Source organism: Podarcis raffonei, chromosome 13 (genome assembly GCF_027172205.1).
Source record: "Podarcis raffonei isolate rPodRaf1 chromosome 13, rPodRaf1.pri, whole genome shotgun sequence".
NCBI classification, from domain to species: Eukaryota; Metazoa; Chordata; class Lepidosauria; order Squamata; family Lacertidae; genus Podarcis; species Podarcis raffonei.
The window spans coordinates 33,267,970-33,279,334 of NC_070614.1; the positions used below are offsets into that span (position 1 = coordinate 33,267,970).

General features: G+C 40.1%; 1 protein-coding gene across 1 annotated transcript; it reads right to left on the reverse strand.

The window, feature by feature from the left end:
• Positions 1-352: 352 nt before the first annotated feature.
• LOC128398797 (vomeronasal type-2 receptor 26-like) lies at positions 353-10,982 on the reverse strand. The gene is made up of 8 exons (XM_053360050.1): positions 10,821-10,982; positions 9,426-9,665; positions 5,174-5,277; positions 4,696-4,987; positions 4,129-4,353; positions 3,040-3,267; positions 2,586-2,712; positions 353-1,254 (listed from the first exon to the last, which is right to left on the reverse strand). The coding sequence occupies exons 1-8, from the start codon at positions 10,980-10,982 to the stop codon at positions 353-355; spliced, it is 2,280 nt and encodes a 759-aa protein (XP_053216025.1).
• Positions 10,983-11,365: the final 383 nt, after the last annotated feature.

The window sequence follows — 11,365 nt, forward strand, 5'->3', positions numbered from 1 at the left end:
CGGACCTGAATACTTCTTGTCATTAAAATAATCATTTCCAATCAAAATAATTATTCGACATGGCATTTTACCCCCATCAACTTCTTCTAAAATGCTCCACACAAGCGTACATGTGAACAAAAATGTAACAAAACGACATGTGGCCATAGCTCAAAAACCTGACCTGATTGAGCAAAACCAATGTGATTTTTGGATTCAGCGCATCAGATTCGTCCTAAATCAACTGAAAAAACGCAGACAACAAATTTGTTGTTGACCAGTGTAATAGATAGATGATAGATAGATAGATAGATAGATAGAGATATAGATGATAGATAGATTTGGAGCAGAATGAATAAATAGGTATCTGCTTTCATTTTATTTTCCTTATTAATTGCTCCTTGTTGTTTAGCTCAGGTCTCAAAATAATGACATAACATTTAGGAGAAAAAATGCAACACAGTAACCCAGAACTGGAAGACAAGATGGAGAAGACTTCCACAGCTACCATGTATTTTCCTTTGGTGCTCAGGTAGGTTGGAACAAAGGATAACCATACACTGCAAAACACCAACATGCTGAAAGTGATAAATTTGGTTTCATTGAAACTGTCAGGTAATTTTCTAGCCAGGAAAGCCACAATGAGGCTGACGATGGCCAGGAAACCCATATAGCCCAAGACACAATAAAACATGGTAGCTGAACCTTCATTACATTCTAGTATGATTTCTGCCTTTGCTGAGTGCATGTCTTTGTCTGGAAAAGGAGGGGAAGTACTTAACCAAAGAGTACATATGGCAACTTGAAGAAAGGAGCAGGAAAGGATGATAGAATTTGTCAACCTTTTCCCTATCCATTTTCTCATTTTTGAACCTGGCTTCGTTGCCATAAATGCCATAACCACGGTGATGGTTTTTGCCAAAATGCTGGAAAGGGCCACAGAGAATATGAAAGCAAACAGTGATTGTCTGAGAAGGCAGATCACATTTCCGGGCTTCCCAATAAAGAGTAAGGAGCTGAGGAAGCAAAGGAGGAGGGAGATGAGCAGGATGTAGGTGAGGGTCCGGTTGTTGGCTTTAACTATTGGGGTCTCTTTGTGCTTCATAAAAATTCCAAGAACTAAAACGGTGATCAAGGAAAAAGCAATAGTCAAGATTGCTAAGATGATCCCTAAATCTTCTTTGTAAGAGAGGAAACTTAGAACTTTAACAATGCATTTAGTTTGGCCCTTGTTTGGATATTGGTCTTCTGGACATTTGATGCAGGCATCCATATCTGAAAAAAGTGAAGAGTGTTGAAGAAGTTGACCAATTTCTTTCCAAAGCAGTCAGTTCTGAGAGCAAGGGATAGTTCTCCATTTGTGTTATTATAGTTATTTGAATCACTCTAGGAGAAAGGACTTCCATATTTCCACAGGATGACAAGGTTGTCATAAATCATCATTTTAAACACTCTTGCAGTACTTTGTAGTTTTAACAATATGCTTGCTAAAACTCCTATCTGTAGTTTTAACAAGCATAGTTTTGTTGGTGGCAGTCTGCCCCCATAAACACTCTAGCCTCAACATTTTACAACACCTGTAGCATCTACTGAACTTCTGTTAGCCCCACATAGAGCACATTGGAATAGCTAGATATTGAGGTTACTAGTGCATAAATAATTGTGGTCATATTATTCCTATCCAAGAAAATTGATAATTAAAATATCAGCTGCAAATTTTCAAGCTACCAGAGTTGGACCCAGGAGCACCCCTAAATGACAAACCTATTATTTCAGAGTGAGCCATCCAGAATACAGAATAGACCAATCTCCCATATATGGGAATCACCTACATACAGTGCTTTGTTCTTCCCAGGGTTCAATCTCACTTTATGGACTGTCATCACTTTGCCAAGGAAATAGTTCAGATCATATACAGCTTATCCTGAATTAGACTTTATGGAGAAATACAGCTGTGTGTCATTAGCATACTGATGACACTTTGCCCAAACTCCTAATTACCAGTCCTAGCAGCTTCATGGGCCTCAACACTGGGGACAAGGACACCATAGAACAAGGACCATGCTGTTATCGGGACATAACTCTTTAGGTAGGTTAGAGATACTCCTCCATCTGCCCCACCACACCTTCTTCACCATATTCCCAAGATGATAATATTCATGTCCAGAAAGTAGTCATTATAGGGTCTCAGGTGGGCTTCGACAGAAATGGATGCACCACCATAGGTTTAAGGTCAATTGCAACAATTCCATCACACAGAGACATGTTCACCCCACCTGAGATCCATCTAGTCAACCCTCTGTCTAATTGTCCTTCATCAGCTAGGAAGGACACATACCAAGTGAGCAAGCTGCTCATCACATCATTGCAAGGGTTCACAACATCAGGCCACATACACTGAAATACTCATTCAATATTTGATCCTATGGGTTGCAACAACAATGTATTTTTTAATGTATTATTACATTTATATACTCCCTTTCAACCTATAAAATTTGTATTGCAAACTACTTTTAAAAGTATTCAGGGCATATGCATTCTCCAAATATAACCATTATGATGTGTTATGAAAATGTTTTGGTATCACTATACATTGTGCCTCTTACCCTTCTTGACAGAGATCATCCCTTCTGGACACTGAATACAATCATAGCAACAAAATTTCTCTCCCTCTTTCTTCTTCCTGCTATAGCCAGGGCAACAGTTGTCATTGCACACAGAAACAGGCAGCACCTAAGTGGAATCATAAATGGAAGATGAGCAATAAGAGATTAGCTTTCCTCATTCATCAGTCAACTACCATCTGATTTGAATCATGTGATAGGGGAATGAGGACAAAGCATTTGGCACAGCTTTGTATCACTCTTCCCACTGCTTGGGAGATAAATGTGTGCAGTGGGGAGCCATCTGAATGAATGTCTACCTGCATCAGCCATGACTGCTCTGTGCATGTTCCAGAATTCAAAATGAATTGAGAAGGCTGTCCACTACAGCAAATTAGTTCCTTGGTGTTTTCTAGGAACTACAGTATAAACTCAAGTATTTGCTGGTAAATTTCACCTGATTAAAACTTGGATGCCATTCAATTTGGTCATCATGAATGGTTAATTCCTTGCCAGAAGGAGCCTGAGGTTCCAGTCTTCCAACTTTTACTCTAACAACAGATCCATTGGGGAACATCAACCAGTTTGTAACATCAAAACCTGCAACTATTTCTCGATTACTGTCAAAGCGCACAATGTCTCCAGCACTGTTATTAAATAAGATGCTCTTAAGAAAATGATGGATCTATGTTAAAAGAGGAACAAAAGATGGAGTTAATTTTGAAATTATTTCAGGGAGCTTCACAAAGGTATGTCATATTTGAACAGTAGATGTAATGATTTGCTCCCTCTGTCTGCCATGTCCATCCATTTGATTCCAGGGATGGCCATTGGTTTTAAAACACTAGAGTCTTACCTCTAACCAAAAAGAAATCTGCATGCATTTTAATGTAACTGATTTATGCAAACTTACACTTCCTTCTCCCTCTGGTTCCAAAGCTAGGCTACTTTTTAAACAAAAGTATTGATGTGTATTTACCTGCCATAGTTGCATGTTCCGAAATGTCCATCTCTCTCCCAATCTTCTGTGTTTGGAGTTCAGTTTGTATATGGCCTGCAAAGCATGTGCCACAGCATAGACAGCATTGTAGACATTGTAGCTGTGGCCAGTCATGTGCATTTCAAACAGAATCCCAGGAAGGCTCTCCAGTGTCTCCTCTCCAGTACAGATTTTCTTCTCCTCTTCCTCCTGCTCCTTAGAGGCTTTGAATGAACAAGTAAATGCCTGTTCCCAGAAGTCCTTTATAAAACCATCTTTTTTGGCCCAGAAAGGTTTTAACATCTGAATGAACTTTTGGAATCCTAATAGCTTATTTGCATGAACTGTAAAGGATATGGAACCATGGAAAGTCTGTATTTCCCAATTCTTCTGAACAGACAGTGATGCAAAATCCCAGTGGGATGTAATAATCCATACTTTACCTAGAGGTGGATATTCCATTAAGGGTGCTACAAGTAGCATTAATCTCAAAACCTGAAAGGACGGAGGCTCTCCATAAATAAAAAATACTCTGGGGTTTTGCTCAAAGACAATTGCATAATTTACTGAATGCTGTAAACCATAGTCCACCATCTCATCCACATAATTCCATTTTGGTATTCTTACTATGAATGCATAACAGATGCCATTCTGGGAAAGCATTGGCACAATTGCCTGTAAAAACCTGTCTCCTTTGTCATCATCCACAGCCACGAGCCCAATCCATGTCCATCCAAAATGCTGAAGTAACCGTGCAACTCCTATATGCTGGTAGGTTTCATCTGGGACCATCTGGTACAAAAATGGAAATAGAAGTTTTGTACCTTGTTGTGGCAAAAATGATCCATAGGTGAGCTGAAATCAAATGCATAAGCATTTTTTTAAAGGATGACAAGATCATTCTTAATTATTGAATCACAGAGGTGCAGGAGTTATTTGGGTCATGTGAGAAGGACCGCACTCTCTCCACTTAGCCTATTCTGGTGCACACTAAATCCACAAAGTTCTTTCAAACTTCCCTTAAATGGGTTATTATCCATTTTAGATTCATTACCCTTCTCTGAACCCATTTCCTGAAATAAAGATTCTGTACCAGAGAGGTGAAATCTCCATATCCCCATGCACACAGCTTACTTGTGGAGTCTTTCGGGTTGCTGAAATGATGGCAATATTGGCAGAGATTTCAGAGATGCATCCTCCAATGAGAGCTATCAGATTGTTCTGATTGTTACAAATGAAGTTGGGGACAAACCTATGTTGTGTGGAGTGAAGGTTCAGGGTAGCTTTATACGTCATTCTTGCAGTGTAGTAACTATTGAGGATGTGGAATCCTAGAGATATATTTGATAAGATGTTGGGATTCTCATTGATCTCTTTGACAGCAAATGCTAAGGCCAGTATATGCTGGTAGTTCTTTGGCACAGATCTGTAATAAGAGTAACAGCTGTTTAATAAAATTACAACCTTTTTTTTATTATTCTTCGTCCTTGCTCATCTGCAGGCACCCAAGCCACTTTTGTGACACTAGAAAGTAAATAAAGAGCAGCATTCATTAATAATAATGGTCTGCACATACTAAAAATTGGGTGAGAGATAAATAATATTGCCTTACATGGGTTCGTTAATCAAGATCTGTGTGGGCTGTTCCATGAAACTGAGATGGTTATAGAGGAATACAACCTGAGAAACAATGACACCAATGATAAGGTTTCCTGGCTGGTAAAATTCATGAGGAATAGGGACAGGATCATCCAATATGCTGCAGTTAATAGAATGTGTCTTACATACAGAATGACACAGCAGTGCAAGCAGCAACACGATTACTAGCATGATCCTGGTGAGAAAATTTTGCCTCCAAACATAGATTCCCATGCTTCCAAATGCAGCATTGCATGTGACTGTTAGTAGTTTTGCTACATCCATGAATGCTGAACGATATTGTTGCTAAACAGGTTTACCACATGTCTAGTTAGGGAATCAGTGCTCCGAGATCCTGGTTGTATGTTTAGAAATATCATCTTATCTATCTGTGTCCCCAAACACTGCATTTCTTGTATATCCTCATTTCATTGTGTAAAGAGGAGTGTTTGAAATCAACATACAGATATATTTATGCATCATGAGCAAAGAAACCAAAACACTAACTTTAACCCTCAATCTGTATTTCAAAGGAATGGAATGTACATGTTATTATTTCCAAAGCCCAGCCTATGCCTAGATTATGTGTTAATTTAGATTAACACAAGGGTTTTATAGTTCTCTTCAAATGCTGACTGTTGATCTTGCTTACAGGCTCTGGAATCTCCAGTGGGCCAGAGGATAGAAAGCAGTAATTTTCTGAATGATAAGAATGATTATTATTTCACCAATGTGCTGTTGGCCTTTAAGGTTGCATCATTCTTGACTAGGAAGTTATTCTTTTTTCTAAATTTTGCAGCTATACTTCTTTGAGAGATTATATGTAGCACATAGCTGAGTAAGTTCAGGACTACAATTCAGTTCCCTCATGATTCCTATTTCACATAATGTGAATGGACTCTCCTTCCTTGGAGGTTTTTATGCAGATGTTGGGTGGCCATCTGCCATGGATGCTTTAGCTGAGATTCCTGCATTGCAGGGGGTTGGACTGGATGACCCTTGGGTCCCTTCCAACACTATGATTCTATGAATGCTCCAGTTTAAAATCACAGCATGAGAAATTTTATCATGTTTATGGCTCCATGTTCTTTAACAGATCCCTTTTCCAATTTTGTTTGTCCTACTTATTGTTAATATTATGACAATTATTAATTTGCTGTAGTAAAATATATTTGGCTATACAGTACTATCACGATTTGATTTTCTTGACTGGGCAGGGTGACCTGAAGGTGTGGAGGGTTAAATTGATCTCCTTTTCGTGACCTTAGGAGTAACAGAAACCTTTCCTCTTTGCAAGTTTGGTGGAGATGTTAAGTTTTCCCACTTCTGACATATTCTAGAGGACTTAGGAGGGAGGAGTTCTGTCCAACATACATTGCTCTTCTGTTGAAACCTTAACTGATGTGCAGAATGCAGTGCTGACCCAGAAAATTGAGACAATTAATCGTGAGTGCCCTCACCCACTTAGCACAGCTTAAACCTTTTGAGAGCATTTCCCAGAACTGAAAATGATGAAGTGAACTGAGAGACTGTTTATAGACCCTGACACACACCTAGAGTTTATATTATGTATGATTTTTATTTATTTATAGGATTTATATGCCACCTTTCTGTTGAGGCACCCGAAGTGGTGAGCAATTTCAACATTAAAACAGACACATTATATAAGCTGAAGATTGACAGAGTCCTTGCATGCCAACTGGGAGCTGATGATATAGGTGCTTCTTGCTTCTGCCTTGCCTCATGGCACACAGTTCTTTAGCAGTCCCAGGGAATTTGGGGTGGGACCTGCGTCAAAAGTTATGAAAAGTAAGGTGGTATGCTAGGGGGTTTATGGTGATAGGGCAGGAGATAAGCTAGCCACCCTTTGTTTCCAATTGTTATAAATGGTCTGCATGAATTTATTGAGGAGTTTTAACTTCAATCTAAATTTATGCTTCAATAATGGAAAAGCAGAAAATGGAACACCCTCATTTCTTTTAGATTCTAATCCCATCCATCTGGAAAATTAGGAATAGTATGATGGAAGTGATTTGACAGATAATATGGTATTGGATAGGCCCCAGTCATCTTCTTCAGGAAAATACAAATTTGGCTTGTTTTTACAGGGTTTCTTTTTCTGAGCAAATCTAAAAGTTTTGTACAGCAATAGATTTTGCAATAAATTTTCTGACATCCAAAGTGGAATTGTTTGAAATAGAAAGCTTAATTTTGGAAAAATAATCATTTTGGTGACGTTAATCTATCTATGATAGAAAAACTCTCTTTTTTCTGGCACTAAATATCATTGAGTTTCATCTGCCAAACTTGGCTGTATTTATCCTTTCTAGTAATTTGGATGTCAGGCTTGGGTCTCTCTCTCACACACAAAATGACTCTGGCAGTTACTTATTTCAGATTTATTTGTCAATTAAGAAGCCAGTTGGAGTTCAGCTGATTTCAGTCCTCCTCTGATGACACAGTTGCTGGAACTGAGGTCTGCCCCCTTTTCCCACAACAGGAAAAACGCCACCTACTCTTCCTGTTAGTTTCGTGCTTCTCATTTAATCTCGTGAGTCTATGAGATTGCACTCCCACTATTTCTGTCTGTATCACTATCTGAGCTTTGCAGCTGCATTTCTGCTCTCTGTGTCTCTTTGTGTAAAGGTAAAGGTAAAGGTACCCCTGCCCATACGGGCCAGTCTTGACAGACTCTAGGGTTGTGCACTCATCTCACTCTAGAGGCCAGGAGCCGGCACCGTCTGCAGACACTTCCGGGTCACGTGGCCAGTGTGACATCGCTGCTCTGGCGAGCCTGCACCACAGCAGCACACGGAACGCCGTTTACCTTCCCGCTATAAAGCGGTACCTATTTATCTACTTGCACTTAAGGGTGCTTTCGAACTGCTAGGTGGGCAGGAGCTGGGACCGAAAGACGGGAGCTCACCCCGCCGCGGGGATTCGAACCGCCGACCATACGATTGACAAGTCCTAGGCGCTGAGGTTTTACCCACAGCGCCACCTGCGTCCCTTTGTGTACAAAGGTCAAATTCCTGTGGCTGACTGCTTCTCCCCACTCTCACCTCCAAGTAGAGTTAACCTAGTAGTATCTTTTCTGTGAGGGATCAAGGGGCTAAAACACAAGTTCTACAACCTTTGTAGGAAAAAAAAAACTTGTTTACTATGATAGCAATGTCTTCTATATGAACAATTATGGGGGACGGAACACAGGTAGTGTTCCTCTCTCATTTGGGAAAGATCTCTCACATGCTACCCAGGGGCAGCCCACCCACGAAGTGGGGTGAAACTGCCATCTCAGGTAGCAGAAGCCCATGAGGCAGTGCCCCTGTGGATGCCCAAACTCCACCACTGTCACCACCACTGGCAGAGAAGCAGAGCCAGTATTGGCACCAATTTCCGATGAGATCTCATGAGATTTTACCAAAATCTTGCGAGATCACACAGGGAGTGAGATATCTCATGACATGTTGGTGAGATCCTATGAGATCTTACAGGAAATAGGTGCCGATGCTGGCCAAGGAGGTGACAGAGCAGGTCGAATGGCAGAACCAGCAGCACTTCCCATTTTACCTCAAGTAGTGAAACGGGATGCACCACCCATGATGCTAAATAACTGCACACTAGGCACCAAAGCTAGATATTTCTCCTCAGAAATCAAGTAGCAGTCACCTGGAGGGGGGGGGGGGCGGACTGGACTAGTAGAATGAAGGTGGACAGGCACTTTGGGTGACATGGGTCTGTCTCAGCTCTACTTGCAAGAATTCTCTGAGGGATGCTTGCTTAAACAAGTGCCTATGCAGTACTTGCCAACTCCAATGAAAATATATACAGGAGTAGAAAGAAGAAGTGGACATAATACCATTCACGACAATGTTATCCATATAGCTTGTTTTCTCTAGATCTATTATGCTATTCATTCTCTCAGTTATTCAGCTGGACTCTAACACAGTGATGTAGCATTTAGAGGGAAAGATGCAACCCCAAAGGCCAGAATGTGATGATATAATGCAAATGACTTATAAAGCAAAGTAAATATATGTATATTCAGGAGCAAAATGAAGTTGTGGATATAAGTTTTCATTTTATTTTCCTTATTAATTGCTCCCTGTTATTCAGTTCAGGCCTCAGTGCAATGATGTAGCATTTAGGGGAAAAGATGCAGCCCAGTAACCCAGCACTGGATGATAAGATGGAGAATATTTCCACAGCTACCATGTATTTCTTACATGTAGTCTTACAATGAAGGCATAACAGATACCATTCTGAGAAAGCATTGGCACTATTTTCTGTAAAAACTTGTCCCCTTTGTCATCATCCACAGCCACGAGCCCAATCCATGTCCATCTGAAATGCTGAAGTAACTTCACAACTCCTTTGTGCTGGTGAGCTTCATTTGGTACCATCTGGTACAGAAAAGGGAATAGTCTTTTGTCATCCTGTGTTGTCAAAAATGATCCATAAGTGAGCTGAAATAAAAATATTTTTTTCAAATCATACAGTCATAATGTGTGGGGTTCTTTAATGCCACCCTGTGTGATGCAAGAACTATAGCCACTGTCTGAAGGCCTCCCTCTGCTAATTGATTCCATCAATTAAATAATTTTACATTTAATAAATTTTCCCAATATTATATTTCAGTCCTTTGTGGTACTATGAATATTTGAACAATGCTATAATGTTCTCCCTTAGTCTAATTTTCTGCGGACTTCATATAGAATTTTTTTTCTTGAAGTACTTATTTCTGAGAGCAATGCCAACACTTCCTGCACTGCTTCCAGTTTGTTTACATCCATTTTACAGTTTCAGAACCAAGACCCAGAAACAGTAAGCCACACACCCCTAGAGAAAAGACGTGAGATACTGTGTGTAGTGGGGTAAAATCGCACCTGTTTTCTCCACCCTGCATTTGTCAGGGCAGATCCTTGAAATCCCACAGAGACCCCTTGAGACAGGGACAAATTCAAGGTACTTTCTATGAATTAGAAACTATGTTTCTGTTTAATGTACTTTAGTGCTGCTGGAGACTTTTTGCAGCTATATTGACACTGCCGACTCAAATTTAGCTTGAAATCAATTTTAACCTGGAGATCCCTTTCACATTTACTGCTGCCAAAGCAGGTACAATAAAAGGTAAAGGACCCCTGGACGGTTAAGTCCAGTCAAAGGCGACTATGGGGTGCAGTGCTCATCTCGCTTTCAGTCTGAGGGAGCTGCAGTTTGTCCACAAACAGTTTTCCAGGTCATGTGGCCAGCATGACTAAACTGCTACTGGCGCACGGAGGACTGTGATGAGTGCCAGAGTGCACAGAAACACCATTTACCTTCTCGCCGCAGCAGTACCTATTTATCTACTTGCACTGGCGCGCTTTCAAACTGCTAGGTTGGCAGGAGCTGGGACAGAGCAATGGGGCCCAATATTAATTTTTGGTCTGATCTGGGAGGACTTTTCTGAAGTTATTCAGTTAACTGTTATCCAAAAAGCATTGAATTCACCTGATTGTACTACCTTCTAGTATGCATTCAATTAGCTTGCTAAGCAAAATATCACAGGGAATGTTTGGCTGAAATCAAGATGATGTGTAACAAATATGAAAGCTTTATGCCCCATGCACACAGCTGACCTGTGGAGTCTTGTGAATGGCTGAAATTATGGCCACATTGGTAGAAATTTCAGAGATGCATCCTCCAATAAGAGCTATCAGATTGCTCTTCTTGTGACAATTGAAGTTGGGGGCAAACCTATGTTGTGACGAAAGCAGGCTCAGAGTAGCCTTGTAGGTCATCTTTGTAGAGTAGTAGCTATTGAGAATGTGAAATCCCAGGGAAATGTTTGATAAAATGTTGGGATTCTCATTGATCTCTTTGACAGCAAATGCTAAGGCCAGAATGTGCTGAAAGTTCTTAGGCACAGATCTGTAATAATAATAATAATAATAATAATAATAATAATAATAATAATAATTAATTTATTTATACCCTGCCCTCCCCGGGCTGGGCTCAGGGAGGCTAACACCAAATATAAAATAAGAGTTAGAGTAAAAAGAAAAACAACCATGAAACAACTATGACAATAACAAATGTATTGTACTCATCTACATGCTTTCAAGTATCAAATTAAAACCATAAGGTATTCTAGTTTGAAGAAATGTAACCTGGTGAAATTAAG

Coding starts and splice junctions, on each gene's coding strand:
- LOC128398797 (XM_053360050.1), bottom strand. CDS start 10,982: ATGACCTACAAGGCTACTCTGAGCCTGCTTTCGTCACAACATAGGTTT. Junction 3,268..4,128: donor ACTATGGTTTACAGCATTCA/GTAAATTATGCA, acceptor CTTTTAACATAG/ATCCATCATTTTCTTAAGAG. Junction 2,713..3,039: donor GGCATCCAAGTTTTAATCAG/GTGAAATTTACC, acceptor GATTCCACTTAG/GTGCTGCCTGTTTCTGTGTG.